The sequence below is a fragment of the Lepus europaeus genome, chromosome 20 (assembly GCF_033115175.1).
Source record: "Lepus europaeus isolate LE1 chromosome 20, mLepTim1.pri, whole genome shotgun sequence".
NCBI classification, from domain to species: domain Eukaryota; kingdom Metazoa; phylum Chordata; class Mammalia; order Lagomorpha; family Leporidae; genus Lepus; species Lepus europaeus.
Window position 1 is genome coordinate 64,776,783 of NC_084846.1, and position 27,978 is coordinate 64,804,760.

The following is a 27,978-nucleotide window of genomic DNA, read 5'->3' on the forward strand; positions in this document are numbered from 1 at the left end:
CCTCCACTCCCGGCTGCAGCGTGCACCTGCTCGACCCCAACTCCAGCATGGCCCTGCCCGGTGCCTCTGCTGAAACGCCGCCCACGGCCACTGCAGTGAGTTGGACACTCCTCCCATACCGTGAACACTGCCTCCTCTGCGCGGGGAGAACAGAGGGGCCTCTGGCCAACGTGCACGGTGAAAGACCTCGGATAGCCAAGACCGAAGGCAAGAACCGGGGGTGGGGAGGACCCAGCTGTGCTAGCTTAAGACTTGCTATAGAGTCGCAGGAATCAAGACCCCGTGAGACTGGTGACAGGCGGGGTCCATGGGACAGAGCAGAGCAGCGAGACAGAGGCCCTCACACATCCACCGCCTTCGACAAAGACGCGACAGCAATGAGCGGAGGATGCTCTTCTGGACAACGACACTGGAACGAGCGGACACCAGCCTGGAGGAACCATGGCTTCTTGTTCACTCTCCTACTAAAGTGCACCACTAACCTGAATATGAAAACAAGACCATGAACATTCTGAAAGAAAACACACGAGAACGCGTGTGCCCTTGGCTGCGGCAATCTGTTTTCAGACTTGACTCCGAAAGCCCAGCCCATGAAGGAAAACACTGCAAACCTTTGTCAAAATTCACAACCGCTGTGAGGGGACAGTGTCTGCAAACCACTGCAAACCAACACGGCAGCGGCATTCAAAACCCAAGATGCTCGGATGGATTACACGCGGGTCCTCCCCTGCCGATGCTCCCTGAGGCAGGAACCGTGGGCCGTGGCCTTCGTCTCACCACTGCCTGAACGTCCCGGACCTTCTGTAAGTGACAGCTCAACAGGTGCACGAGTGTAAGGACAGGTAGAGAGAGGGACAGCAGAGTGGGAAGGAAGACGGGTGGACTCGTGGATACATAGTGGATGGATGGATGGGGAGGTAGTTTAAGGGGTGGGTAGATTGGTGGATGGATGGACGGATGGATGGATGGATGGATGGACGGACAGATGAACGAGCCATGAATGTGGAGCTAGAAAAATGGAAAGAAGAACTCGGGCCGCGTGCTCTCAAGGAGTGAGCAGGTGCAGTCACTCCTAGTTTCGCTCTACTCACTACACTGGAATACTAACAGCTGCAAAGAATGCTCATTTAACATCTTGGGCTCTACAGTTGTCCGAAGCTACCCAGAATGGGGCCAGCCCTGTGGCATAGCGGGTAAAGCTGCCACCTTCAGTGCTGGCATCCCATATGGGCACCAGTTCAAGTCCCGGCTACTCCACTTCTGATCTAGCTCTCTGCTGTGGCCTGGGAAAACAGAAGATGGCCCAGATCTTTGGGTCCCTGCACCCATATTGGAGGCCTGGAAGAGGCTCCTGGCTCCTGGCTCCTGGCTTCGGATTGGCTCGGCTCTGGTCATTGCGGCTATTCGGGGAATGAACCTGGAAGACAGATCTCTCTCTTTCTCTGCCTCTGCCTCTCTGTAACGCTGCCTTTCAAATAAAATAAATAAACCTTAGAAAGAAAAAGGAAGGAAGGAAGGAAGGAAGAGAGGGAGGGAGGAAGGGAGGAAGGAAGGAAGGAGGAAGGAGGAAAGAAGGAAGAGAGGAAGGAAGGAGGAAGGAAGGAAGGAAGGAGGAAGGAAGGAAAGAAGGAAGGAAGGAAGGAAGGAGGAGGAAGGAAGGAAGGAAGGAAGGAAGGAAGGGAGGGAGGAATGAAAGAAGGAGGAAGGAAAGAAGCGAGGGAGGAAGGAGGGAGGGAGGGAGGGAGGAAGGAAGGAAGGAAGGAGGAAAGAAGGGAGGGAGGGAGGGAGGGAGGGAGGAAGGAAGGAAGGAAGGAAGGAAGGAAGGAAGCTGCCCAGCAGGCAGGCGCATCCAGTCCGCTGTCGGGAATGCGCCCAGGGCTCCGGGAGACAGAACAGCGACGGTGCAGAGGAGCCTCAGAGCCCGGGGATCGGTTGCTGGGCTCTGGGTGGGGAACACCGGGCAGCGTCAGCAGGGGCCTCCTCGAGGGACAAACGCTGTCTGGGGAGAAGGAGCCGGGCTTCCGGCTGGACAAGGCATGAGGAGGACCCGGCGGGAAGCCCCTAAGAGGAGGGACGGCGCAGACGCCAGGGCATGAGGCTGGCCTGCACGGAGCAGGGCTTCCCAGCCTGCATCTCAACAGGACACCTGCTCCGCTGTCAGAAACACTGAGCCTGGCTCCGAGGTGGGACACGGCGGTCCTGGGGGCCCCTGAGGGGCTGGGCAGAGTGGGCAGGAGGCCTGGGAAAACACAGAGCGCCAGTTCCGGTTTCGCCCCGCCCCCAGCCCCGGGAACAGGCAAGTAGCTTTCGGCACCGCTGTCTGCACGCAGCCGGCTGTGGCGGGCTGACACCTGCACGCTTTCCTGTCACCGGCTGCCTTGTCCTTTTATTTACTGAACCTGCTCGCCTCGGTGGGGTGCAGGACAAGGTCACAGAACTCTTCCTTCTTGGAGGAGTTTAAGCTGGGAGGGGACACGACCACACTTGCCAGGGGAGGTCAGCAGGGGGCCATGAAGCAGGGGCCCCAGCCTGGAGCACACGTCCCGTGGAGGCCGGCTGGGGAATGAAGGCTGAGATAAGGGGGCAGGCCAGACGTTAAGTTCAGGGCAAGGAGAGATGTTCAGCATGGGGTGAGGGGCTGGGAAGGCTTCCCGGAGGAGGCAGCCTCTGCAGCGGACTGGCTGACTGCTCGAGGCAGGTCCGATGGGCCCAGGGCTGAGTGACCGTCAGATCTGGCCCGTGCAGCCGGGACCAAGGAGCATTGCACAGTCAGCGGAGGAAGCGTCCAAACCTTGGCCTCACATCTGCGAGCAGGTACTCACCATTCTGAAACACAGCGTGGCCAGCACCGCACAAAGGGCCACGCGGCAGCACACCGCGGCGCGCGGGTCGGCCTGCGGAAGGCTGAAGCCTGAGTCTGTGTGGCTTCTTCTGGGAAAGCCGAGGGGCAGCCCGGGGAAGGCGGCTGGAGCCCAGGTGGCGAGCAGCAGCCGGTGCAGGTGGCAGTGGGCGGCCAGCAGCAGGGCACCCGCCAGCTGTCGGGGGAACGCGGGCACTGCCGTCAGCAGTTTCTTAGGAGGGAAAACCAACTACTATAAAACCGGGAAACGCACGGAGAGGTGCGCGTGAGCGAGCGCGGGGCCATCTGCCCGCTGCGCCTCTCCCGAGCCCTCCTCGGAGTTCCAGCCCTGCCGCTGAGTTCCAGCGCACGAGAGGGGACATCGCGGGCAGGGCCCACAGCCAAGGGAAGGAGCAGTGGGGCCTGTGTGGAATGGCGTGTGTACCAAGTCCCCGAGGCAAGCCCTGGCCCCTCGTCCTGGCCTCTGGCAGGAGCCAGTCCCGTCCACAGCTTGATTGAGGGAATTCAATAGGCTGTGACCCCGGAGAAACTCCACAGCGACCTATGTTAGTAGTAGTGACGACGGTGCACGCCTTGGGAGCACGTGACACAGGGCCAGGGCTGCATTCCTAAGGCTCATGTTCTCAGACTGTAACTTACAATGTAACTGTGGATATCAGACCAAAACCTGCACCATCCGGGCAGCTGTTTGGTGTGGCAGCTCAGGTGCCACTCGGGATGCTCCGAGTGTGAGTCCCAGCTCTGCTCCCTGGGAGGCAGTGGTGATGGTCCCAGCTCCACTGGGAGACCCGAGCCCGGCCCAGCCACTGCAGGTATTCGGGAGCTAAGCCAGCAGTCGGGAGCAAAACAAACCCACATGGCAGTGGCTTAAAAGACAGAGCTCTGGGCGGCACTGCTTCTCCCTGAGAGAGGTGTGTTTGTCCCCAGCTGACACGACCATGCCGGCGCGGGGAAGGGGGACGCTTACCGCTGGTGCAAAGGCACGGGAGAGCGAGCGGCACAGCACGGGAGAGCAGGCGGCCGGCAGGGCCAGGGGCCCGAGGAGCTCCACGCACCTCCCCAGCAGCAGGAAGGAGAGGAGCCCCTGCAGCCATCGCACCCTCTGGGACAGAACAGGGGGGGAGGGCGTCATTCCAGTAGCTGCACCTGCAGGCCCCGCGCCAGCTGGACGCGCAGCTGCTGTGCAGGGGGCCACCGGCCTCCAGGACAGGAGGCACCGGCGTCTCAGTCGGCACCGGGGTAGGACAGACGATGACACGTTTTCAGGAAGACCCGAGCTGAGTTCTGGGGCGATCGGGAAGGAGCAGGTCTGGCCGTTCCCCGCCCGAGCCTCACTTTGCTGCGCGCCATGAAAAGCACCCGGGCAGAGCAAAAGAAAACATTCAGCGCACGCCACGCCCTCCCCTCCCGGCCACGGGTTGCCAGCACTGCCCAGGCAGGTTTCCACTGGATCCTCCTAAAAACTGGAAGCCATCGCGTAGTTCAGCTCTGGGGTCCACAGCTCAGATCCGCCAGGTGCCCGGCAGAAGCGGCCAGCCGGGGACAGGGAGACGACCCGGCCATCTGCCAGGCCACCCGGCTGCTCATCGGCACCTGTGGCCTGGAGAAGCCCCTGGCCTTCCTGGAGGGCCCCTGGAGAGGTGCTCGTGGTGCCTGGGCGTAGCTCCTCTCACCGCCATGGCAAGCTGGACATAAAGGCAGCAAGCGGCATCTTCAAGGTCTGCAGGGACCAGGGGGTGCGCTCTCTGCCCGTATGGCTTCCTCACTGATCGGGGCGAGGTCAGCCCAGCTGTGAGTGGCGGTCACATCTCTGTCCCCGTCAACAGGCAGCATGGGGGCCGGGGGGATGCCTGGACGGGGCTCCAGCCAGCACCCGGCAGGACAAACAGCACAGCGGCAGGAGCGGCCCCAGTGTTTACGCCGCGGATTAAGCAGGGAGTTCCTCTTCCTGTCCTATGTAAACAAGTGTCTAAAACAGCGTCGGCCCGAGTGACGTCCGGGAGAGCGGACTGTGGGCACTGCGCGTGCGTCCCGCTGGGCCGAGCCCCACTCCAAGTCCTCAAGTGCCACAGAGGGCCGCTGGATGCTCTGTGGACAGCGTGGGAAATGGTGCCCTGCGGCCTCCCTCCAATGCTTCTGGTTACTGTCACCATTGTGCCACCTTGGGACACCGCAGGTGTGGGGCTCTGTGCTGAGGGCCGTTGTCTGCAGGCGGACACACCCCCCACACCCACTTACACCCACACGCACACTCACACCCTCACACACCCCCACACCCACTTACACCCTCACACCCCCCACACACCCCCACACCCACTTACACCCACACGCACACACTCACCCTCACACTTACACACACGCACCCTCACACCCTCGCACACACCCTCACACACTCACCCTCACACTTACACACACACGCACCCTACACCCACTCACATCCTCAAAAACACTCACATCCTCACACCCACTCACACCCCCACCCTCACACCCCCATACACACATGCACCCTCATACACACTCACACACCCACCCTTACTCCCACACACACGCACGCACCCTCATACACACTCACATCCCACACACCCACCCTCACATCCTCACACCCACTCACACCTTCATACACACTCACACCCCCACCCACACACCCACCCTCACACACACACACGCACCCTCACACCCACACACCCACCCTCACACCCACTCACACACACCCACCCTCACATACACACACATGCACCCTCACACCCACACCCTCACACACACACCCTCACGCTCACTCACACCCACGCACCCTCATACACACTCACATCCTCACACACCCACCCTCATACCTTCACGTCCTCACACCCACCCTCACACTCACACCCATCCACTCATCCCCTCTCACACATCTTCACATGCCCTCACACCCACTCACGCCCTTACATACCCACCCTCACCTACACACACCCTGACACACACACCCACATACCTCTTACATACCCTCACAACACTCTCACACACACCTACATCATCACCCCTCACTCACACACTCATACTCACAACCCACTCATGCCTCATACAACCACCCTCACACACACATGCCCTGACACACACATATCTCTTACACACCCTCACAACACTCTCACACACACCCACACCATCACCCCTCACTCACACCTCACACACTCACTCCTCTCACACACACCCTCTCACACCAATCCCAGCCAGACCTGCAGCCGTGTGTGCTGGCCCCTCCTTGCAGAGACCTGGGGGGGTGGGCACTCAGCTGAGGGGTGGTGGGGCCGGTGGGGCCGGCATCGCAGCCCTGGCTCCAGCCCTGCGCGTCTCCAGTCGCAGCTCAGCCCTGCGCGTCTCCAGTCGCAGCTCAGCCCTGCGCGTCTCCAGTCGCAGCTCAGCCCTGCGCGTCTCCAGTCGCAGCTCAGCCCTGCGGGTCTCCAGTCGCAGCTCAGCCCTGCGCGTCTCCAGTCGCAGCTCAGCCCTGCGCGTCTCCAGTCGCAGCTCAGCCCTGCGGGTCTCCAGTCGCAGCTCAGCCCTGCGCGTCTCCAGTCGCAGCTCAGCCCTGCGGGTCTCCAGTCGCAGCTCAGCCCTGCGCGTCTCCAGTCGCAGCTCAGCCCTGCGGGTCTCCAGTCGCAGCTCAGCCCTGCGCGTCTCCAGTCGCAGCTCAGCCCTGCGGGTCTCCAGTCGCAGCTCAGCCCTGCGCGTCTCCAGTCGCAGCTCAGCCCTGCGCGTCTCCAGTCGCAGCTCAGCCCTGCGCGTCTCCAGTCACAGCTCAGCCCTGCGCGTCTCCAGTCGCAGCTCAGCCCTGTGCGTCTCCAGTCTGCGCGTCTCCAGTCACAGCTCAGCCCTGCGCGTCTCCAGTCGCAGCTCAGCCCTGCGCGTCTCCAGTCACAGCTCAGCCCTGTGCATCTCCAGTCACAGCTCAGCCCTGCGCGTCTCCAGTCACAGCTCAGCCCTGCACGTCTCCAGTCGCAGCTCAGCCCTGCGCGTCTCCAGTCGCAGCTCAGCCCTGCGCGTCTCCAGTCACAGCTCAGCCCTGCGCGTCTCCAGTCACAGCTCAGCCCTGCGCGTCTCCAGTCGCAGCTCAGCCCTGCGCGTCTCCAGTCACAGCTCAGCCCTGCGCGTCTCCAGTCGCAGCTCAGCCCTGCGCATCTCCAGTTGCAGCTCACTGATCCAGAAGAGCACTCGGCGTCCTCATGAAGACGTCAAGCGCTTCCAGCCCCATGGACGGGCACAAGCTGACGTCCGTGTGCCCCCTCTCGCTCTCCCCACAGGAATTCATTTGGCAAACTGCCCGGGAGGCCCCACAGGAGTGCGGCTGGGGGTAAGTGGCGAGGGTGGCGGCTGGAGTGCAGGCAGCTCGGGGGCGGATGCTGTTGGCACCACGCGCTCCCCGGGGTGGCTCGTGACGCCCAACAGCACAGCCACGGATCTAAGTGGTTCCAGCCATGGCTTCTGCCGCACCTGGGCAGCCCTGGCCATAGCAGAGTGGACAGCGTCCACACCTCCCAGCTCAGCACTCAGGTCCTGCAGCTCCCAGTTGATGTGTGGCGTTTTGGGGCGCTGGTCTGGCCGTGTGTGAGGCTGTGTGCCCGCTGCCGGCCGGCTGTGCCGGTCAGTGTGCGTCTGACCTCCCACGTTTGCAGGGCACAGGGTGGCTCGGCTCTCAGCCGGAAGCTCGCTGAGGAACAGGAATGGCTGCCTGGTCTCGGTGCAGTGCCCCGGGGAAGCAGGCTTCTCCCAGGCCAGCTCTTCCCCCAGGGACAGGGCTCATAAGGTGAGAAAGAAGGCCCGTCATGGGGAGGACAGGAAAGGTGAACTCATTTGCCAGGCCAGAGCCGGGAGGAGCCGCCTGCTCCCTGAGGGTCACCGTGCTGTGCGCCGCTGCTGCCCCACACAGCAGGCCCCTCCCCCTCGGAGGCTTGTCCACCTGACCTCCACCCCCAGCTGACCAGTGATCAGGAACTCGAGAGCTGCGCTCTGAGACAAAGCCGACCAGCAGCTGTGGCCTGTGGGCAAGGTGAGGACCAGCAGGGCCACACTGGCCTTGTGGCCACCTGGCCACGGTTTGGGGACACGGGTAAGCCAGGGCCAGCTGGTAGGCCGAGGGCTGGCTACACAGACATCCCGTGTGTCCCCAGAGAGGACAGTCTCACCACGCCCGGTGCTGGGGTCCGGGGGCCCAACCAGACACACCCTCCTGGAGCTTCTGGCCTTGTGGGGACAGTGACAGGGAACCCAGTACATCTACAAATGGCTTTGAGTAGATGGTGGTGGGCAGCATAGCGCAGGCCCCCAGTGGCCTTGGCCGACCCAGTCCTCCCCACATTCTCTCAGGGTAACTCTAGGATGTGCTGGGAACACAACACCCCAGGATGGGGGTGGTGCTGTCTGCAAGAGCCCTATCCCCCAGACAGGCTGCTCCGACACTTGGGCTGGGCGTGTCACGTGACCCCCGTGTGCCATGCCCGGGGGGCTGCTTCCTGGGGTCCCCCCACTGCACTTGGTGCACACACAGATGAAGACTCCGTCTGCCTGGGCGGCCGTCCCAAGTCCTGGGGACCCTGACTCCTATGGCCCCCGGCTTCTGGTGCCCCTTCTCCATCGTGGGCGGCAAGGTCGTCCCGCGCGACTTGCTCCAGGCTCAGAAACTGCAGCCCGAGACCCACGGGCAGGAGTGTTTGGACTCCTACTGCTGGCGGTCGGCGCAGTGGTGGCCCTGGCTGTGCCCCACAGGGTGGGAGTCCTTCCCTGGGACTGACGCTGGTGCCCACGGGCCCTGCTGGACAGAGCCACAGGGGCCAGGGTGGGAGGTGGGCATGGAGGCCCAGAGGAGTGACCTCTAGTGGTGACCTGAAGGAGGGCGGGGTGGAGGAAGTCTGCCTGCCTCTTGTCCGGCCCCAGGCCCCAGCCCCGAGCCCTGCTGAGCTCACTGGCGGCTTCAGGGCCAAGCCTGGGGCCCCAGGGCACCTCTGTGAGGTGCAGTTCAGGTGAACTCTGTAATGGGGTCATCCCCTGATGGGCTCTCTGAGCCTGGCTCTTGTAGCAAAATTAGCCCAGACAAGGAGGCCACAACAGCTCGTAGCCAGGACACGAGGGCAGAAGAGGACCCGGCCTCCTGCGGCCCAGGCCTCTCGGCACCTGGACAGGGCAGGGGAGCCGAGTCAGAGCAGATCCCAGGGTACCGGAGGGACCCTGACAGCGGGGCTGGCTGTGGAGGCCTGGGGCCCGGGGAGAACCGTGCCGCCCTTTCAGGCATTCCTGGACCCCGGCTCTGGGACGTGAAGCCACTGCGGGCTGTGGGGCAGCCCCGGGCCCAGGCTGTCCTCTGGCCAGGTGCTCAGGGACATCCAGGGCCTCACTGAAACCAGCAGGTCAAGGAGGCGCTCGTGGGCCCTGGGCACCCAGGCCCGGGCTTCCCTGGGGGCGACCTGGACGCTGGGCTGCTCCCCTGGGCCTCCGGGCTCCAACTTGTAAAGAGCAATGAGCATCACCTGTGTGTCCAGGGCCACGGCCAGGACACAGAGACACGGCTGCCACACCTGAGAACGCGGGCACTGGCTCCCTTCTTCCCTCTGCAGCCACTGGGGGGCTGAGGAGCCCCTGGAGGCATCTGCGGCTCCTGAGCCTGCTGCCTGCAGACGCCACACCCACACACGGCTTGCAAAGCTCGCCTGAAGGCTGCAGGCCCTGCTGGCCACGTCCATGAGCTCAGAGCCATCGGCTCCCTGTACCTGCTCCTGGCCACCCCCTCCGTGAGCTCAGAGCCATCGACTGCCTGTACCTGCTCCTGGCCAACCCCTCCGTGAGCTCAGAGCCATCGGCTCCCTGTACCTGCTCCTGGCCACCCCCTCCGTGAGCTCAGAGCCATCGTCTCCCCGTACCTGGTTCCATGACGCCATCGGGCTGAGGTCCACAAACACTTGGTAAAATCCCCTGTGGAACTGGTCAGCGACGTCCCCAGCCAGGGTAGCGAGGTGGCCAGCGGCTACGTGGTAGGCGAGGCCTGTCCCAGCCACGGCGAGCTGCAATGCCGAGGGGAGAGCACTGCTCAGGTCGGCGCCCGAGGAAGGGCCGGCGGGCACGCCATGTGGCACGGGGCGCGGCCTGCGCACAAAAGCCTGAGCAGACTCTGGATCCCAAAGGCTGCGCTGGCTGGGACGCCGCAGTGGGCAAGGCTGGAATAGCAAACGGTGCCGGGGCAGCTGGTGCAGCTGGGGCACGAGTGGCCCCTTGTCAGGACAACTTTCTCCTGTTACACGGAAGCGCACAGGGGAAGTGACAGAGGGAAGCCTACCTCTAGCCAGTTTCCCGGTTTGTGCCAATAGCTGAGGCCGTCCTCGTCCACCATAGCGTAGACTTGGAAGCAGAGGTGAGCCAGGCCGAGCACCAGGGAGGCCAGCTGGGGGCAACGACACAGACACACTGCGATGCAGGCGCCCCCTCGTCTCTCGGGAGGCCAGCTGGGGGCAACGACACAGACACACTGCGATGCAGGCGCCCCCTCGTCTCTCGGGGTGAAGCCTGGCTGGCTCAGCCGCCAGTCACCGTTCCAGCAGGCAGAGCACAAGCCGTTTTGATGATGAACTTGACCTTCAACAGGCACCCAGGGCCCTGTGTCACGTGCTCACAGAAACCCTGCTCTGGCCAGAGGAGAGCTCACGAGGGGCCCTGTGCTGTCAAAAGTGTGGACATGGTGGGAGCGGCCACCGCCCGGCCTCAGGACACCCATGCCAGCCCCTCCAAGACCTTCCTGGGTGCTGCTCACGGAACCAGTTCTCACACAGGCACAGATGCGGGCACAGGGCACGTGTTAGCTTCCTGGGCCACGTGAAAAGTCCTAGAGTTTCTGGGTAACGGATTTCAGGAAGCTAAGTGGCGCTCTGGCCAGCCATGAGTGACCATCCATTCTTGGCCTCACACGCTCAGTCCCTAGCCCAAACTCAGCCATGAATTTGCCAGGGACACAAACACCTTAGCAAGGGCCCTGGGCCTTCTTTCTGTTTCCTTCGGGAGCCGCGCCTGGTGCCCCCCAGGCCCCTCGAGCAGCCTCCCACGGGACCAGGGCTAAGCTCCCAGCCCCCTCGAGCAGCCTCCCACGGGACCAGGGCTAAGCTCCCAGCCCCCTCGAGCAGCCTCCCACGGGACCAGGGCAAAGCTTCCGTGGTGGCTAACAGCAGGTGTCAGCAGCAGGGGCGGGCCCGGCACACAGGGGCCTGAGGCTGGGGGGTCAGTGAGACTGATCGAGCCACCGCCTGAAACTCTGTCAATCACCTTGGATGTTTTGCTTGAATTTTGAATTTGAAAAACATCCCCTTAGGAAAAGATCATGGCTCACCTTGGCTACCGAGTTGCTGCTGGGCCTGAGGCCAGTGCCTGCCCCTTCCCTGCCCACCCAGGAGCTCTGCTCAGGGTCTCGGTCTTGACTGTGTCCCAGGGCAGGCCCCAGACCTGCGACCTCGTGGGAGCCCCCTCCTCACTCCCTGGGCCAGGCCAGCTTGGCCAGCAGTCAGCAGGACGTGGCTCTCAGGGCAGGAAATGCCCCCGTCCCTAGGACAGGCTTGGGATGGCTACACATTGAGGCCCCGTGGCCGAGAGCTGAGCTGGGTCCCCGGATTCACAGGTTGGATTCACAGCCCGGCGTGGCTGTCTGGAGATGAGGCCTCCACTGACCCTGTGGGACAGTGTCCTTGAGTGAAGAGACCCCAGAGGCCTCCCCCACCGCCTCCGTGTGCCCACACGAGGGCAGTGAGGGGGCAGCCGTGTTCACGCCAGGACAGCGCCGCACATGCTCTCATCCTGTGCCCCCACGCCGGTGTGACGGGGACACGGCACAGATGCGAGCAGAGGGCTGGGCACGTGGCGGATCCCCGTCCCCTGTGCCCCACGAGGCCCGAGCAGGGCACTCACCTCGGACAGCACGAGGCCGTGGTCCAGGGCCGAGTCGCTGCGGAAGACGCTGACGGAGTCCACCTGGGAGGAGGGGACGAGAGCCCCCGTGGGGAGAATCTCCACTCCCAGGGCGACGCTGGTGAAGAGGCGGCTGGGAGGGTGGAAGAGGGTGAAGTGTACGGACACAGCCCTAGTGCTGCGGTCAATCCACCTGCTGGCCCTGAGGCCGGTCAGGGCCGCCTGGACTTCACGCCTGTGGAACGGCAGGAGGGGTGGGGGTGGGGGGCATCACACTTTTGCAAGGACAAGCAACTCCTGGCCTGCGAAGGCTGGCGGGCGGCCCCTCTGCAGGGCAGGGACCCCTCCCCTTGGCCCAGCAGCCCCCTCTCCGTGCCCCATCCTCTCGCCTGCGGCACTGGGGGACACAGAGGCAGAGGGAAGCCATAAAAGGAGGGCCTCGCTCCCCACTACTCCAGGACCTCTCCCAGGGGCTCTGGAACATTCTGTCTTGGCTGAAGACCCCGTCTTTGAAAACAAACTGCCTTTTAGAATCTAAATTTAGTAGCACAGCCTTAGCTTTTTATTTTTTTAAAGCGTCCCTCAAAGGCGCCCATTATCTACCTCTGACACTCCCTTCTGGTCTAGACACCTGTGCGACACTACCAGCGTCAACACGACCCCAGCCCAGTGCTCAGACCAGTGCTGGCCGGAGCCAGGGAGGCAGAGGTGGGCCTCAGGCGCGCTTGCAGGGCAGGGGGCACTGCGCGACCCTGGACCCCACACCTGGCTGCAGCTGGGCGGGTGTCTGCCACGCGCGGGACCCCTGCCCCTTGCCTGCCCAGCGTGTGGTGCACAGCAGCACCCACCCTGCTACGGAGCTGGGTGAAGAGTGAGCGGGGCCTTGGGAGCAGCCTGGCTCCCAGGACCGACGTCCACTCTGCCCACAGCCTCCACGGCTCCGGCCGCTGCCTCTCAGGAAGACTTCGCCGTCCTCGCCCTCGCACTTAGGGGTCTGCAGACCCGAGCTTGTCATTGTCACCCCCCGCGCACAGCCCTTCCATGATTTCACAACAACACATCCTCCTCGGGCGCTGGCCTGGCCTGGTCCACGTGGCCCCCTGGGGGAGTGTCCAGTGGCTCCAGGTGGGACCAGCAAGCAGTGGGCTCACCTCGTTCTGCCCAGGCTGTGCACACAGTCGGCGCTCACCCCACAGCCCCCGGGACAACTGGGGCTCCTATTTCGGTTCTCAGGGCCTTCAGCTTCGGGGCTCTGTGAGTGAGGAGAGTCTTCCATTGTGGCCGACGATGGCCCGGGAGGCTGCAGGACCAACCACCAATCAGAAGAAACGTCCCTACTTCCAGCGCTCCTGAACTCTGGGGCCCTGGAGCCCCACTCATCCTGAACCACGGGACCCGCTGCCCCCGCGGGACCCTCTGCGGCCTGGCTCACGGCCTCCGGCTCCGGCTCTGCTGGAAGGTAGTGTGGACTGTGCAGGTTCCCCATGGCAGGGAGACACAGGCGAAACACTCGTCTCAGCACTCACCTGCCCACTAGGCGAGCGTGACCCGCAGAACAGGAGTGAGGAGCCCCCACTCGGGGCAGCCAGGCGGAAGGGGCGTGTCCTCCGGGCCAGACAGGGGGGCTTTGATCGACCCACGGACCCATAGGAAAACACTCGTGACTGCAGCCAGGGCAGCCGAGCAGATGTGGGAATCTGAGAATCAGCCCAAAACACACTTGCTGACTTTCACACGAATTCGTCTGCTCCAGGAGGAGCGCGGGCCTTGCTGGTGAGACACGGGACGTGTCAGCAGGTTTCTCAATGCGCCTGCGTGAGCGGTGCCACCTCCAGCAGTGCTGACGGAGCGCCCCCTCGCTCTCCCAGCTCTCTGCAGGTCCGCTCTTCCGTGTGACAACGGCTCCTGGACAAGCTTCTGGCTTCAGCTCACGCTTGGGGCCGTGACAAGAGGACAGATGAATCCTCCCCTTTTGGGATAAAATCCCGGTTTTGCCTGGAACTCCCCATCTCTGCAACCAGACAGTGCGGTGAGCAAAGCTAAGCAGAGCGCGGAGGTGGGGAGAGGGCCGCAGGCCGGGCTCAGGCTCCCCAGTTGGCGTCTGACCGTCCGTAGTCGCCCCGCCTCGGAGCAGCTGCAGTGCCCCGCCCGCCCCCTGCCCTGCAGCTCCTAGGTCTAAGTCCATTCCTTCTTCACAAGCTAAAGAGAACACCTTACCTTGCACGAACCTTGGGGAGCAACTTTCAGCTGCTTGATGACCGGGGAGCCTAGCAGGTGGCATCTCCCTCCCAGAGGTCCAGGCTGAAAGAGGAGGGAGAGTCAGAGGCCTGGGGCGGGCAGAGGGTCCAGGGCCATCGAACGGGGCCACAGCGGCCTGGTACACGCGGGTCAGCTCCACCCGCTGCATTGGACGTCAGCGTGTTGCTTGCTTTCTAGAACCATCCCAAAGAGGATGCCCACCGGGAGAGGCGGCCTTGACCTGGACGTGGGCCAGCATTCCAACGGTGCTTTCCTGATCTCTAATTTTTGTCTAAACACTTGACGTCCTTTGAGAGGACACAGAACACAGCAAAAATAAAATCAGACATAAAGCACTTGAAGAATGCGGGCAGAGACATTTAATTTTAACAAAGGACGGTGGTAGGAGGAAGCCAAAGATGACCAAGAAAAGGGATTAAACAAAATGCACATTCAGAGGCTGGCGTGTGGCACAGCATGCTAACCCAGCGTCTCAGAGCCCTGGTTCAACTCCCGGCTGCCTCACTTCCCATCCAGCTCCCTGCTAATGCGCCTGGGAAAGCCGTGGACGATAGCCCAAGAGCTTGGGCCCCTGCACCTGCGTGGGGGACCTGGGTGGAGCTCCAGGCATCCTGGTTTCTGCCTGGACAGCCCCAGCTGTTGTGGCCAGGTGGGGAGTGAACCAGTGGAAGGAAGGTCTCTCATTTTCTCTTTTTCTCTCTGTCATGCTGCCTTTCAAATAATAAACGAATCTTTAAAAATGCAATTTTTTTTTCTGAGCTCTGGAGCAGCCTCTCCTCTTTCCGGAAGCTTCCTTGTGGCCCGTTTTCTGCCTGCTCCTCCTCAGGGCCGCGTGTTCCCTCCCTGGTCACGGAATTTCACAGACTGAGCCGTGGTCTACTTCCCTCGCACTGCTGCCCACCCGCGGGCCGTGGGGTCTGCTGTTCCCTGAGTGTGCTCTGGCCTGCAAAGTGTAGGATCTGGGGATTCTGGAGCAAGGAGGGTGTGAGAGGATGGGCCGGGACCCAGGAAAGGAGCAGGAACACCCCACACTCCCGCCATGTGTCTGGACAGGCAGCAGGACGCACCTGAGCCCCCGGCGAGGGCCCCGCGGGGTGCAGGCCGTCTAGCAGCACGGTCAGGCTCCAGTCCCACCAGCCATCAGGGCTCCGCGGGCCATCCCAGGAGTGCGCGGCGCTGCTATCAGAACAAGAACAAAGGTGGTTCGTGCAGCTGCAGGAACGGTGAAGAGCGAGAACAAGAGGGGTTCCCGCCAGCTTCTCTCGCATCCACGTTCCAGGTGCTCTGCGGGATCAGAGCGACGCCAGTGCAGTGCAGGGCACAGAGGCCCGCGAGTACCTGGCTGCTCGGTGGCAGGAGGCGAGGGAGCCACTCGCTCACTCTTTTGCTCAACAAACGTTACCATGCACCTGTTGGTGCCAGGTAGTCTGCTGGGGCCCCAGACATAGAAAACCAAATCCGTGCTCTCGTGCAGCAAACAAGCAGTAGGGGAGGCGCACAGAGCTCCCGACCAGGACCCGCCAACCTCACGCCTGTGGAGGCCCGGCGCTTTCGCGTCCACTCCGGTATGAGCTACAAGCCGGGCGCTGGGCGAGATGACTCTGCCCAGGCGTGAGCTAAGGCGAGAGTTCCGAGCGTGTTTAATGCCGTGCTGCTGAGCAGGCCAGGGGAATTGGATGCACGTTAGACTGGACAGTGTTTTCACAGGCTTCTCGGGACACAGCCCCCTCAAGTCGTAAGTCGGGGAGCCTCTACGTCAGCGAAGCACAGACCCCGTAGGTGGCAAAGGTCAAGGAGAGAGAAACCCCTTCAGACGGAGAGCCGGGTGGTGGTGAGAGGGGCAGGTGGAGGTGTTGGTCCCTGCGGCCACAGGCCACAGGGCGAGACAGGATGTGGGAGCCAGGAGAGGGAGGCGCGGGAAGCGAGGCTGCCCGCAGACAAGCCACATTATGGACCCAGAGGCCCGGCTCTGTGTATTTTAAATAACGCAGTGTGGATTCTATGGCCATGTGGAGTTTGCACCTCGCTGGTGGGATAGTGTTAAAGAAACTGCAGGACCTGAGCGCCACCCAGGGCGGCAAGTGTCCACGCCCGGCCCGGCACCCGCATACAGGCCAGGCCCCCACCACCCGAGAGCACTACAGCCCTGTCCGTACTAATGGCAGCAACTGCACGTAACCGGCCCACAAGCAGCGCACTGACACGCAAGACGGTATCAGCCTTGGCCTCCCCGCCAGGCGCCCACAGAGCTGCTTCTCTCCCTGGCGCTCTGCGGCTGGGTTTGTCTTCATTGTGCTGCACTCGGAGCTCTGTGAGGACTTTCAGATGCGAGGGCCTTCAAACACGGCAAATGCGGCCCAACTTCCTCACTTCACAGGGGCCGAATCCCCAGGAACCAAACCCCCTCCAGCCCCTTTCTCCTGCTGGCTGGTAGCTCCTTGGCCTGGAGCGCAGATCCCTGCTCTTCCCGGGTTAGGTGCAGGGCTGGCAGGGACGGGGATAGGGACTGCGTGTATGGGGTGGGGGACAGGATAGAACACGAGCCACCTGATGGCAGGAGCACACAGAGGCAGTGAGGGTTTGTGAGCCCCAAGGGTCAACATCCGTGTGGCTAATAGAAGGCTGGCAGATGCAGGTACAAGTGAGGGATCCTACAGGTGTCCCTCGGCCGTGGGCGATACTGCGGGTCCTACAGGTGTCCCTCGGCCGTGGGCGATACTGCGGGTCCTACAGGTGTCCCTCGGCCGTGGGCGATACTGCGGGTCCTACAGGTGTCCCTCGGCCGTGGGCGATACTGCGGGTCCTACAGGTGTCCCTCGGCCGTGGGCGATACTGCGGGTCCTACAGGTGTCCCTTGGCTGTGGGCGATACTGTGGATTTGGGTGCCAGACACCCACGTAAGACATATTCCAAGTAGCACTGACTTATGAAATGGGAGGCAAAAACAAACAAACAAAAAACCCAAACTAGAAAAAGCCAGAAGTTTTTTGTTTTTAGACTTTTTAACATTTCCAGAAAGACCCAAATTGTTGCTTTGATTTGCACACAGCGCCCTCTCCTGGTACAAACTGTGCAGCTGTAGAGATGGGCGTTGTCAGTCAGAAATGCTAAGAATTCCTGTAGCACCAGTCTCCCTGGCAGAACAGTAGATAGTTGGATTCCTGAGCTGTGGAGACCCAGGCAGATCGACCTGCGACGTCCAGGTCTGACCTCACTGGTGGGTTCTGAAACTGACAAGGGGATGCCACTCACTGCCTGGTGTCTGGCTGGGCATCACTAATCCTCTCTTTGGAAGATAAAAGTAGGGGCGGGCACTGTGGCACAGTGGGTAAAGCCACTGCCTGCAGTGCTGGCATCCCAAATGGGCAACGGTTCAAGTCCCAGCTGCTCCACTTCCCATCCAAGCTCCCTGCTAGCGGCCTGGGAAAAGCAGCAGAAGATGGCCCAGGTGCTTGGGCCCCTGCACCCACATGGGATACATGGAAGAAACTCCTGGCTTTAGCTTGGCCCAGTGTTGGCTGCTGAGATCATCTGAGGGAGTGAACCAGCGGATGGAAGACCTTTCTCTCTGTCTCTCCCTCTATAACTCTGCGATTCAAATAAAGAAATCAGAGGCCAGTGCTGTGGTATAGCGGGTAAAGCCACCGCCTGCAGTGCCAGCATCTCATATGGGCGCTGGTTCAAGTCCTGACTGCTCCACTTCCGATCCAGCTCTCTGCTGTGGCCTGGGGAGGTGGTGGAAGATGGCCCAAGTCCTTGGGCCACTGAACCCTTGTGGGAGACCTGGAAGAAGCTCCTGGTTCCTGGCTTCAGATCAGCACAGTTCCGGCCATTGTGGCCAACTGGGGAGTGAACCAGTGGATGGAAGACCCCCCCTCCCCCGCCTCTCCTTCTCTGTGTAACTCTGACTTTCAAATAAATCTTTTAAAAATCAAATAAATCAATTTTTAAAAAAAGTAAGCATGCTTTAAAATAATACCTACAATTAGATTTTCAAGCCACTCAGTCCTGGCCAAAATGTCCAGCAAAGAGTAACTCACGTCAAACTGATGACTTCCGGCTGCAGGGTCATAGAAACGCTGCGTCAGCGTGTCCTTGAATCTTCTCTGGAGGACAGCGAGCCCTGGGAGCGCAGGGCTGGTCCACGCTTGGTCACTGCCACCACAGTGAGGAACCAGCACGGGCCCGTGTGGCGCACTTCAGAACTCAAGGCCCAACAGCCTGGGGAGCACCCTCGCCCTGCCTCTGGGTGAAGGGAGCCTGGTGGAGGGTGGAGTAAGCACCAGTAAAGGACGTGGCTTGTGTCCCAGTGCCGGCTTTGCCGAGGCCGGGCAGAGGAGCAGGAGCCACAGAGGCCTGGGCGGTGCCTGTCTCCGTCCGGGCGGCCCACGATGCTTCTGCTTCCCACGTCTCAGCCCTGCGGTGAGCGCCCGCTACTTTAGAGGTAGGGAGAGGCAGCGAGCACTTGAGAAGCAGGATCGAGGGGCAGCGCCGACTGCCGGCAGGTGGGCGAGAGACAGCAGGAGCCGCCAGTCGCCCTGACCCAAGACCTCGGCCGTCTTCAGCAAGAGAAACGGCGAGATCCTGCTTCGGCCCCAACCCCAGAGCGCCCTGAGCTATGCTCACCTCACTGTTTACCCGGGCCGAGACGCCATGTGCCCGAGGCCTGCGAGGGGAGCCGTTGCTGACACGGGCCACCATGGGACAGCCTCGCCCAGGCTGCATACACAGGGCGTGGTGAGGCCTTCTCTGAGCGCCCATCGCCATCGCCCGGGCACATGGACCAAGGGGGTGGATTACTTGGTCCAGTCGGGGGGAACTTCCCGCACACGCTCGTCCACCCTAGAAGACACAGATCCACGTGGCCTGCACGGAGTCACCGAGACAGGGAGCCCCTACAGCGCTGAGCTCGGGCCCCGCCTCGGGCACACACTCGTCCTGAACGTGGGCACAGCTACCAGAGCAGAGGAGCCCCCAGAGCGCTGACCTCGTGAACTGTTTCCGGATAGCTTGATTGAGGGAACATTCCTCCTGGGAGAACCTCCCGTATGTCAGACACAGCAACAGAAGCAGCCTGAGCCCGTGCACGGAGACATCTCTGTAGAGAGACAGGGAAGTCAGCACCTCCCAGACCCCGCATGTGTGCCCAGGGGCTCCCAGACCCCGTGTGTACACGCCCAGGAGCTCCCAGACACCACGCATACATGCCCGGGGGCTCCCAGACCCCACGTGTACACTCCCAGGGGCTCCCCAGACCCCACGTGTACACTCCCAGGGGCTCCCCAGGCCCCACGTGTACACGCCCAGGGGCTCCCCCAGACCCCACGCATACATGCCCAGGGGCTCCCCAGACCCTGTGTGTACACACCCAGGGGCTTCCCAGGCCCCACGTGTACACACCCAGGGGCTCCCAGACCCTGCATGTGTGCCCAGGGGTACCCTGGGTAAACCGTGTGTAATGAAGGGAGAAGTGTGAGTTCTGTTTTGCACATCAACACTTGGCTTTCCCAGTGCCCCCTCTGGAGACGACGTCTCTAAGCCAGGACTTGCCCCCGGCCTTTGTCAGAGCCTGAGCGCCTCCGTGTGGGCCTCGGCTCACTGCCAGGCACGTCTTCCCCGTCACCAAGCACCACCCGGGCTCCGCCCCTAGCGCAGCTTAAGTCAGCGTCAGTCCTGCAGCTTTGCTCTGTCAGAACCGCCTTGGTTCTGGTTCCTTTGCTTTCCACGCACATTCTAGAATCAGTTTGTCACTGCCTATGGGGGGATTCGGGTTGGAACAGCATTGACTACATAGACCCAACTGGAAAGAGCTGGCACGTCGGTGCAGTGGAGCCTGCCAGCCCAGTGACGTCAGAACGGTTTGTGAGAGGCAGGTTCAAGCTCCCGGAAGTCAGAGAACGGCGTGGCTGCTGACCCTGGGCCCCCCGGTGGCTGCCATGCGGCCCCTGCTGTGGACGGGTGGGGGTGGAACGTGCCCCGAGAGAGGCCACCACATGCGTGACGCTTCAGTCCTGCGTCTACCTAGGATCAATCTGAGCAGATTCTGTGGTGGCCACGGCAACGTGTGGGTGCACACTGTGAGTGGAGCTGGTGGTGCACACGCGTCCTTGGCCTAACTTGACGCCCGGCTGAGTTCCTCTGGAGACGTCCCACACCCTCGGGTCTCCTGCTAAGTGAAGTTGGAGGCATGAGCCGTGCGTGGATGGGGCAAGCGGAGGTCAGAGGGTGCTCACTCAGCCACTTCCTCACCACGGCAAGCCGCAGAAGCGTTTTCTGTGACTCGGTGTCCCGGCATCCCATGTGCTGGGGACACGCGCTGTGACACGGGAGGGGTTTCACCAGCTGCACTCCCCACGCTCTGATGAGGACACTTCTCCCAAGCAGGGAGAGGCTGCACGTACCGCAGGGCTGCCCGAGTGCGACGCTCTCTCTTCATCCTTCCCCCGGTGACCTTGAGCTGGGCCGGGGCCGGGGGCCGGGCCCAGCGCAGGCGGCGGGCTTGCTGTCGGGCAGCCAGGACCTGTGGGGACCACAGTGCTGTGAGCGGGGCTGGCGGGTGGCCCGAGAGAGGCCCTGGGGCCCCTGCCGAGCCCAGAGCCCTGTTACCACTGCACTTTGGAATCTAGCGGGTATTTGGGAACAAAGGAGTGCTTTGTGCGGACAGTGGGCAACGAGCTGTCGGGCAGGGCCAGGAGGGGGTGCAGCCGCCGCGGGAGCAACGTGCTCCCGGCACAGGCCGGCGTCCCTGGCAGGTCTGCAGCGGGGCCACGACAAAGGGCTGCTTTCTGTGGGCGCCCTTCCCTCTACAGCAATCATCCTTGGCATTTGCACAGGGTTTCTAGAGGCCTGCCAAGGGCGGAAAGGCCTCTGCAAGGAACAGCTGGGCTGAGAAACGGCCTTAGCGTCTCGCCTCTAACACGTTATCGCTTTCTCACTGTATCTGTTTAGCAGCCCACGGATGACCCATGGAGGGCTTCCTCCCCGGACTCTCACTCCTTTAGTGAGTGTTTTTGTATTTTCTTTCTTTATTTATTTTTTATTTTTTGACAGGCAGAGTGGACAGTGAGAGAGACAGAGAGAAAGGTCTTCCTTTTTTTGCCATTGGTTCACCCTCCAATGGCCGCCGCGGCCGGCGCGCTGTGGCCAGTGCACCACGCTGATCCGATGGCAGGAGCCAGGTGCTTCTCCTGGTCTCCCATGCGGGTGCAGGGCCCAAGCACCTGGGCCATCCTCCACTGCACTCCTGGGCCACAGCAGAGAGCTGGCCTGGAAGAGGAGCGACTGGGACAGAATCCGGTGCCCTGACCGGGACTAGAACCCGGTGTGCCGGCGCCACAAGGCGGAGGATTAGCCTGTTGAGCCAAGGCGCCGGCCACTCCTTTAGTAAGTGGACACACACCCCCTGGGAGGCCCTGGCTCGGGCTGGGGGCGCCTGAGAGGTCAGAGGCAGCCCTCCCTCCCAGGCCTCTGTGGAGTACAAATAGAAAGCTGGTACCAGTTTGCCGTGTGGCGGGTGCCACGTGCCAGCCGAGCTGCTAACAGGACGAGCACGGACGGGAAGCGGGTGGGGTGGGCAGCAGCCCAGCATCGTGGCTGAACACTCGGGAGGAATCACCCCAAGGCTGAGGTCACAGCAAGAGGAAGAACAGAGCGGCAGCCAGGTGGTGCACTGCACACCAGGGCAGAAAGGGGGGGCAGGCTTGGAGGAGAAAGTGGAGGCCCAAAGGTGTGAGGAGACTCCGGGCAGGGTGCAGAAGTGGGAGAGGACGCCGGCCCCACGAGCGCTGTGCGGCCTGGGCCTCGTCCCCTCCCTTATCTTTGAAATGTGGTACAGCAGTGCCGCCTCTTCCTAAGTTATCAGGAACAAATGATATGATGACCATAAGTAGTGTGTAACTGTGGCTGGCATGTGACAACGTGCAGAGTGACACGGCACGGCGATGAGTGCCACGTGACGTGGTGCAGTGTGGCACAGCTGGGATCCAGGTGGAGCAGAGAGGTTGCGGGGGGAGGCCCAGCACAGCTCAGGGGGGAGAGCAGAGATGGCAGCCGGGTCCTGACCGGCAGCTGCATCCTCCCCAGAGGCCACACCTCAGCCGCACACAGCACTCCACGTGACCCACAGCAGCCCCAGTCTGTGAACTCATCTGGTGCCTGCAAGACCTCTCTCTTTTTTCTCAAGAGAACGCCACACACACCTCGTGAGCTGAACGTGGCGAGGAGGGGGAGGGAAGCTGGTAGGAAGGGTCCACCGAAAGCAAGCGGCCAAAATCATGGCCGAGAACTCTTTCTCGTTGGCTTCGGTGTCCTGAACATTCGTTTTTCTTCAGGAGCTGTGCTGGGACTAGAGTAAATGAGAGTGCCACACACGCGTGTGCAAAGAGGTGGGAGACATCACGGTGCGTGCAGGGCTCCCGAGGGTGCTACCGCTGCCCCTGTGGACCGAAGGTGTGACAAAGAGCCTGCAGCTCGGCTCAGCCTGCAGGCACGGCCTCCTCACCTCTGCCACGGCCCCCGCACAGCCAGGGCCACAGGGGCAGCCGTGGGTCCTGGGCCGGCCCTCCAGCCCCGGGTCTAGGTCCCTGGTCGCTTCATTTAACGACTCCACAAAGAAGTGACTGTCGTCTCTTCTTTTCCAAGCAAAGCCCAACGCCACCACGCAGATCTGGAAGGAAGGACACAGGCAGTGGGTGGTGTGCGTCTGTGCTGGGTCCACGCAGAGCTGTCTCCCTGGTACCTACCCCCTGTTAGGTCTGTCTCCAGTTCTAGACAGACACAAGGAACTACTGTCTCCTGATCCCAGCCACCCCCTCCCAGATACGGCCCTGCCCGAGCCTCACAGGTGTACTTCAAAAAGTTCGTGGAGAAGTGGAATTAAACGATTTAAGTTTGAGACTAAATAATTTCTAAATCCATGCATGGTTTTTTCATAATATGCTATTTTCAGAAACTTTTTGAAGACCTCTCATATGCTCGGATTTCGGGGTGTGTGTGTGTCTTTAATTCCATCTTCCACAAACCTCGAGATGTGCCCTGGAATGCTCCCTGAGGCTCCAAGCCCTCAGATGCAGGGCAGGAGCAATGGTTCATTCCCCCGGCAGCGCCGTGAGTTCGGATGGGCCAGGCCATAGCTCACATCAGGCTCCAAAGCAAAGCATGTCACCAACATGCAGCCGCCGTGTCCCTCCCCTCCCAGGTCCCCCGGTGACAGGGGCTGCTTCTCACCATGAGGGGCTGGGTGATGAAGACACAGCAGGCCACGGAGAGAAGCAGCAGGTGCAGCCACCACACGCACTGCGCCGGCTCGAACCTGGCAGAGACAGCAGTCAGCCCCGGCGTGGGCAGGAGGTACGGCTGCGGCCAGGGAATGGCTGCTGGGCCTGGGCATGGTGACAGGCGAGCAGGGGGTCCTCCCCTGGCCAGAGGACTTGGACGTCCTTGTAGCTGCCCCCGGGGAACAGAAAGGAAAGCCCAACGCAGGATGGCCCAGAGCCAGAGAGGTGAAGAGGAGGAGAGGCAGCCGCAGGTGTAGCCGCAGCCACGCTGATGGGTGGAGCACGTGCAGGTGCACCAGGCCCGGGCTCAGCACTGCACCTGCCCCTCCCTACACCCAGCGCAGAGCAGTAGGGAGCCCCTTGCTCATGCGCACAGAGTGTCTGCACAGCTGGGGGAAGGGAGAGCTGGGAAGACAGGAGCTGGCTCTGCGGGTGCTCCCGCGGCTACAAAGCCACAGCCATGACCCGAGGCTCTGCTGAAGCAGCCAAGCTGTAGGGGGCCAGAGCCAGGGCAGCGCGTGCAGGGCACAGACAGAGGCTGTGACGCCCACACCCTCCCCCCTACTGCAGGTGGGTGCTCTGGCCAGCACAGCTGGCCTGGGGCCTGCCCTCCGCGAGCTCAGCGGCCAGGCTCTCTCCTTCCCTCGCAAGGGCCTGTGGCTTCTCCTTTAACACCTGGGGCTGTGTCTTGAGCCGGCCACAGCCACAGAGCTGGAAGGGCCAAGAGAGGCTGTGGTTGAATTCCACCCCTGATGGTCAGCGGGGAGGGAGGAGAAAGCCGCCACAGCCACGTTTGTCTGTATTCCCCGGGGATCACCCCACAGATGCCAGCCTTGCCGCCAAACGGGCCCACGGCTCACCTGTAGCCGAGGAACGCCGTGCCCAGAGCACAGGCCAGGGAAGTCGCCCCACAAACGGCCCACGCTGCCCGGCCTGACCAAAGCAGAAGGGCCCTGGGCCTTGGGAGCAGGAGGTCTCCAGGACCATGGCTGGGAGCTAGGAGAGGGCAGGCAGAGAGCGCACGGGTGAGCAGGCCGCACGCTCCCCGCCACAGACAGGGCTCCCTGGGTGACCCCTGTGACCCGGGGGGCTTCTGAAGAGGCGCATGTCTGACTGACCGAGGGCGGCCTGGCAGGAGGGGCTCAGACCAGCAGCTGAGGGCCCGAATGGAGCACGGGGCTGGACACACAGGTCTCTGCCTGCAGGTCCCTGGGGACCCTGCTCCTGAACCGAGCGCCCCGCCAATGTAGAGGGGGAGGGACCAGCTTCCACCTCACGCCTGCAGCAGCAGCGTCTGCCCTGGCTGGATCAGGTCCCCACGGGCCACAGGGCTCATGGATCCCTCACGCTAACAAGTCTCTCCAGAGCCTGGCACTCAGCCGGGGTGGCCGTGCCTGGGCAGGGGGGTAAGAGGTAAGTCCTCCTGGGGCCCCTGTGGGCAGATCCTGGAACTGGGCCAGCACAGAGCAAGGAACACCCAGCCCCAGTTAGACATGGCAGGGTCCTGCTGAGCCACACTACTCCCCACCCCCGGGAGCCTGGTGTCTGTGTCGGCGCACACCCTACACCTCTGGGCTCCCCAGACAGCACATCCCGTGTCCATTCCCAGAAACGACTCCCCCACCCCCGGGGGCACAGGCACAGCCTCTGTCAGCTGCGTGCATGGACCTGCTGAGCTCCTGCCCACAGAGCAGCAGCAACCGGCGCCTGACGCCTGCTCCAGGACCCGTGTGGACCGGAGCTGCGAGAAAGCAGCTGTGGGACCCTGCAGCCGTGCACCCCCACCCTGGGCCCGGCACCGCACACCCCACTTTGGACAGGGGTGGCGGGGCCTCCCTGGAAACAGCCCTGCCCTTCCAGCCCTCTGCTCAGCTTCCACACAACCCGAGCTGTCGTGCACGCTGCTCAGACCGCAGAACACAGAAAGGAACCAGAGGCCCTCAGGGCCATCCACAGTCCCATCAAAGCTGTGCTAACAACAGGCCAGAGAGGGGCCGGTGCTGCGGCGTAGCGGGCAAGGCCCCCGCCTCAGTGCTGGCATCCCATGTGGGCGCCGGTTCGAGTCCCGGTTGCCCTACTTCTATCCAGCTCCTTGCTGATGGCCTGGGAAAGCAGCAGACGATGGCCCAAGTGTTTGAGCGCCTGCTACCCATGTGGGAGGTTGGAGGAAGCTCCTGGCTCCTGGCTCTGGCCTGGCCCAGCCCCGGCCGTTGCGAGCAGCTGGGGAATGAACCAGTGGATGGAAGATCTCTCTCTCTCTGCCTCTTCCTTTAACTTTCAAATAAATAAATCTTAAAAAGTGGGGGGGGGGGGGGGAGGAATAAGCTGGAGAGCACCAGGACTTACAGCCTGGCTGGACGCCTCGCTTCACATGGGGCCAGGCCTGGCTTCAGATGAGACTCCAGGACATTGGGCCCAACTGTGGCTCCACCGGCCAGGGCTCTACCCACGGCTGCAGGCCACGCTGGGCGGGCAGGAAGGGGCTGTGGCTCCACTGGCCAGGGCTCTGCCCACAGCCACAGGCAATGCTGGGCGGCAGAATAGACTGTAGCTCCACCAGCCAGGTCTCTGTCCGTGGCCACAGGCCACGCTGGGCAGGCAGGAAGGGACTGGGGCTCCATTGGTCAGGGCTCTGCCCGCGGCCACAGGCCATGCTGGGCGGGCAGGAACACACTGTAACTCCACCAGCCAGGGCTCTGTCCGTGGCCACAGGCCACGCTGAGTGGGCAGGAAGAGACTGGGGCTCCATTGGTCAGGGCTCTGCCCGCAGCCACAGGCCACGCTGGGCGGGCAGGAAGGGGCCATGCCCCACGAGCCGCAGTGACATCACCTTGAGGACGGGCAGGGCAGCAGCGGCTCTTCTCACCCAGGACAGGCTCGCTCCGGGAGGCTCCGCAGGTCCCTGGCTCCTGGTGTGGACAGGCTGTGCCCTGGCTGCTTGCTGCCTTCCTCCAGGCCTGGTGACGCCCAGAGAGAGCGGCTGAGGCAGGACGCTGGAATGACAAGGTCAGGCCAAGGTCAGCGTCTCCATGGACAGCTGCACCCTCAACAGTAGTGCCACCTGCAGCTTGTGGAGGGGACGGGGTGGCGTAGGTGGGGACGTGGCCAAGCCCAGCTGGAGTGAGCTCTGAGAGAGGGGGCCCAGCAGCCCCCAGGGGTTGGGGGGCAATGGACAGCAGTCAGGGCGACTGGGTCCCGCTGAGGCTCCAGCGTGGCGTTGGGACAGGGCCGTCCTGCGCTCTGAGCAGGGCACCAAGAGCTCTATGCCCAGGAAGAGGGGACGTGGGGCGCTGGCAGGTGCAGGAGGCTGGAAAGCCCCACGGGATCCAGCCACACGGACCCCGAGGCAGAACAGCCAGGGCACTTGGGCAGCAACACGGCCCTCACTCGCCCCGGGCCTGTGTGAGCCCTGGAGTGGGGGGGGGGGGGCAGCCCTCCCACCACTGCTCCTCACAAGAGGCAGAGGCGCCGGCTGAGCAGACCCGGGACGCCTCCCGCGAGCTTGACCAGGATTTCCCCGCCGCCCCTCCCCGGGCCTGTGTCCTGGGAAATGGCCAAGGCCACAGTGGGATCACAAGGTCTTCGCTTCCTCCCGTGGGCAGACCACAGCCAGGAGAGCACCAGAGAGCCGCAGCGGTCAGCACTTGCCTGGTCTGGCTCCAGGGCCTCCAGCGTCTTTCTACAGGAATCAGGGCCTGAGTTGGAAAACAGCCGAGTCAGACGTGGGGCGCCGAGCCAGGCAGCCTGCACTGCGAGGGGCCTTTCTGAGGTCAGCACGGGCCAGGCAGGACTCGGTGACGGTGCTGGGCCGGCGAGGCCTCGGAGACTCAGTGACAGTGCTGGGCCGGCGAGGCCTCGGACACCCCACACCCACCCAGGCCACCCTGGGGAAACAGCAGCTGAGAAAGATGTCTCACGGGAGAAGCAAAAAAGAGAGCATGTCGATCAACCAGATAGGTATAATTTTCTTAAAAAGTAATAATCTTGGGGGGCTGGCGCTGTGGCGCAGCAGGTTAACGCCCTGGTCTGAAGTGCCGGCATCCCATATGGGCGCCGGTTCTAGTCCCGGCTGCTCCATTTCTGATCCAGCTCTCTGCTATGGCCTGGGAAAGCAGTGGAAGATGGCCCAAGTCCTTGGCCCCCTGTACCCATGTGGGAGACCTGGAAGAAGCTCCTGGCTCCTGGCTTCGGATCAGCACAGCTCCGGCTGTTGCGGCCAATTGAGGAGTGAACCATCGGATGAAAGACCTCTTTCTCTCTCTGCCTCTCCTCTCTTTCTGTGTAATTCTGACTTTCAAATGACTAAATAAATAAATCTTTTTTTAAAAAAGTAATAAACTCAGGGCTGGCACTGTGGTGTAGCAGATAAAGCTGCCCCCTGCAGCGCTGGCATCTCACATGGGTGCCGGTTTGAGTCCCAGCTGCTCCACTTCTGATCCAGCTCCCTGCTAATGCACCTGGGAAAGCAGGGGAAGATGGCCCAAGTGTTGGGGCTCCTGCACCCACGTGGGAGACTGGATGAAGCTGCTGGCTCCTGGCTCTGGCCTGGCTCAGCCCTGGCTGCAGCCATCTGGGGAGGGAACCAGCCGATGGAAGGCTTCTCAGTCTCTCCCTTTCTCTCTGTAACACTGACTTTCAAATAAATGAATCTTTCTAAAATTTTAAAAATACAAA

At 62.3% G+C, this 27,978-nt stretch overlaps 1 protein-coding gene across 1 annotated transcript in view; it reads right to left on the reverse strand.

Moving 5' to 3' along the window:
* PKD1L1 (polycystin 1 like 1, transient receptor potential channel interacting) overlaps positions 1–27,978 on the reverse strand; it is a 94,766-nt gene that overhangs the window by 15,228 nt on the left and 51,560 nt on the right. The window contains exons 32-45 of the mRNA XM_062178560.1: positions 26,171–26,297; positions 24,165–24,300; positions 23,255–23,339; positions 22,530–22,694; positions 20,431–20,549; positions 19,017–19,127; positions 15,097–15,241; positions 13,988–14,071; positions 12,922–13,070; positions 11,771–12,005; positions 10,158–10,262; positions 9,745–9,885; positions 3,828–3,962; positions 2,823–3,035 (exon numbers count right to left, since the gene is read on the reverse strand). Coding sequence (XP_062034544.1) covers positions 2,823–3,035; positions 3,828–3,962; positions 9,745–9,885; positions 10,158–10,262; positions 11,771–12,005; positions 12,922–13,070; positions 13,988–14,071; positions 15,097–15,241; positions 19,017–19,127; positions 20,431–20,549; positions 22,530–22,694; positions 23,255–23,339; positions 24,165–24,300; positions 26,171–26,297 — 1,950 coding nt within the window. The remainder of the gene's footprint in view (positions 1–2,822; positions 3,036–3,827; positions 3,963–9,744; positions 9,886–10,157; positions 10,263–11,770; positions 12,006–12,921; positions 13,071–13,987; positions 14,072–15,096; positions 15,242–19,016; positions 19,128–20,430; positions 20,550–22,529; positions 22,695–23,254; positions 23,340–24,164; positions 24,301–26,170; positions 26,298–27,978) is intronic.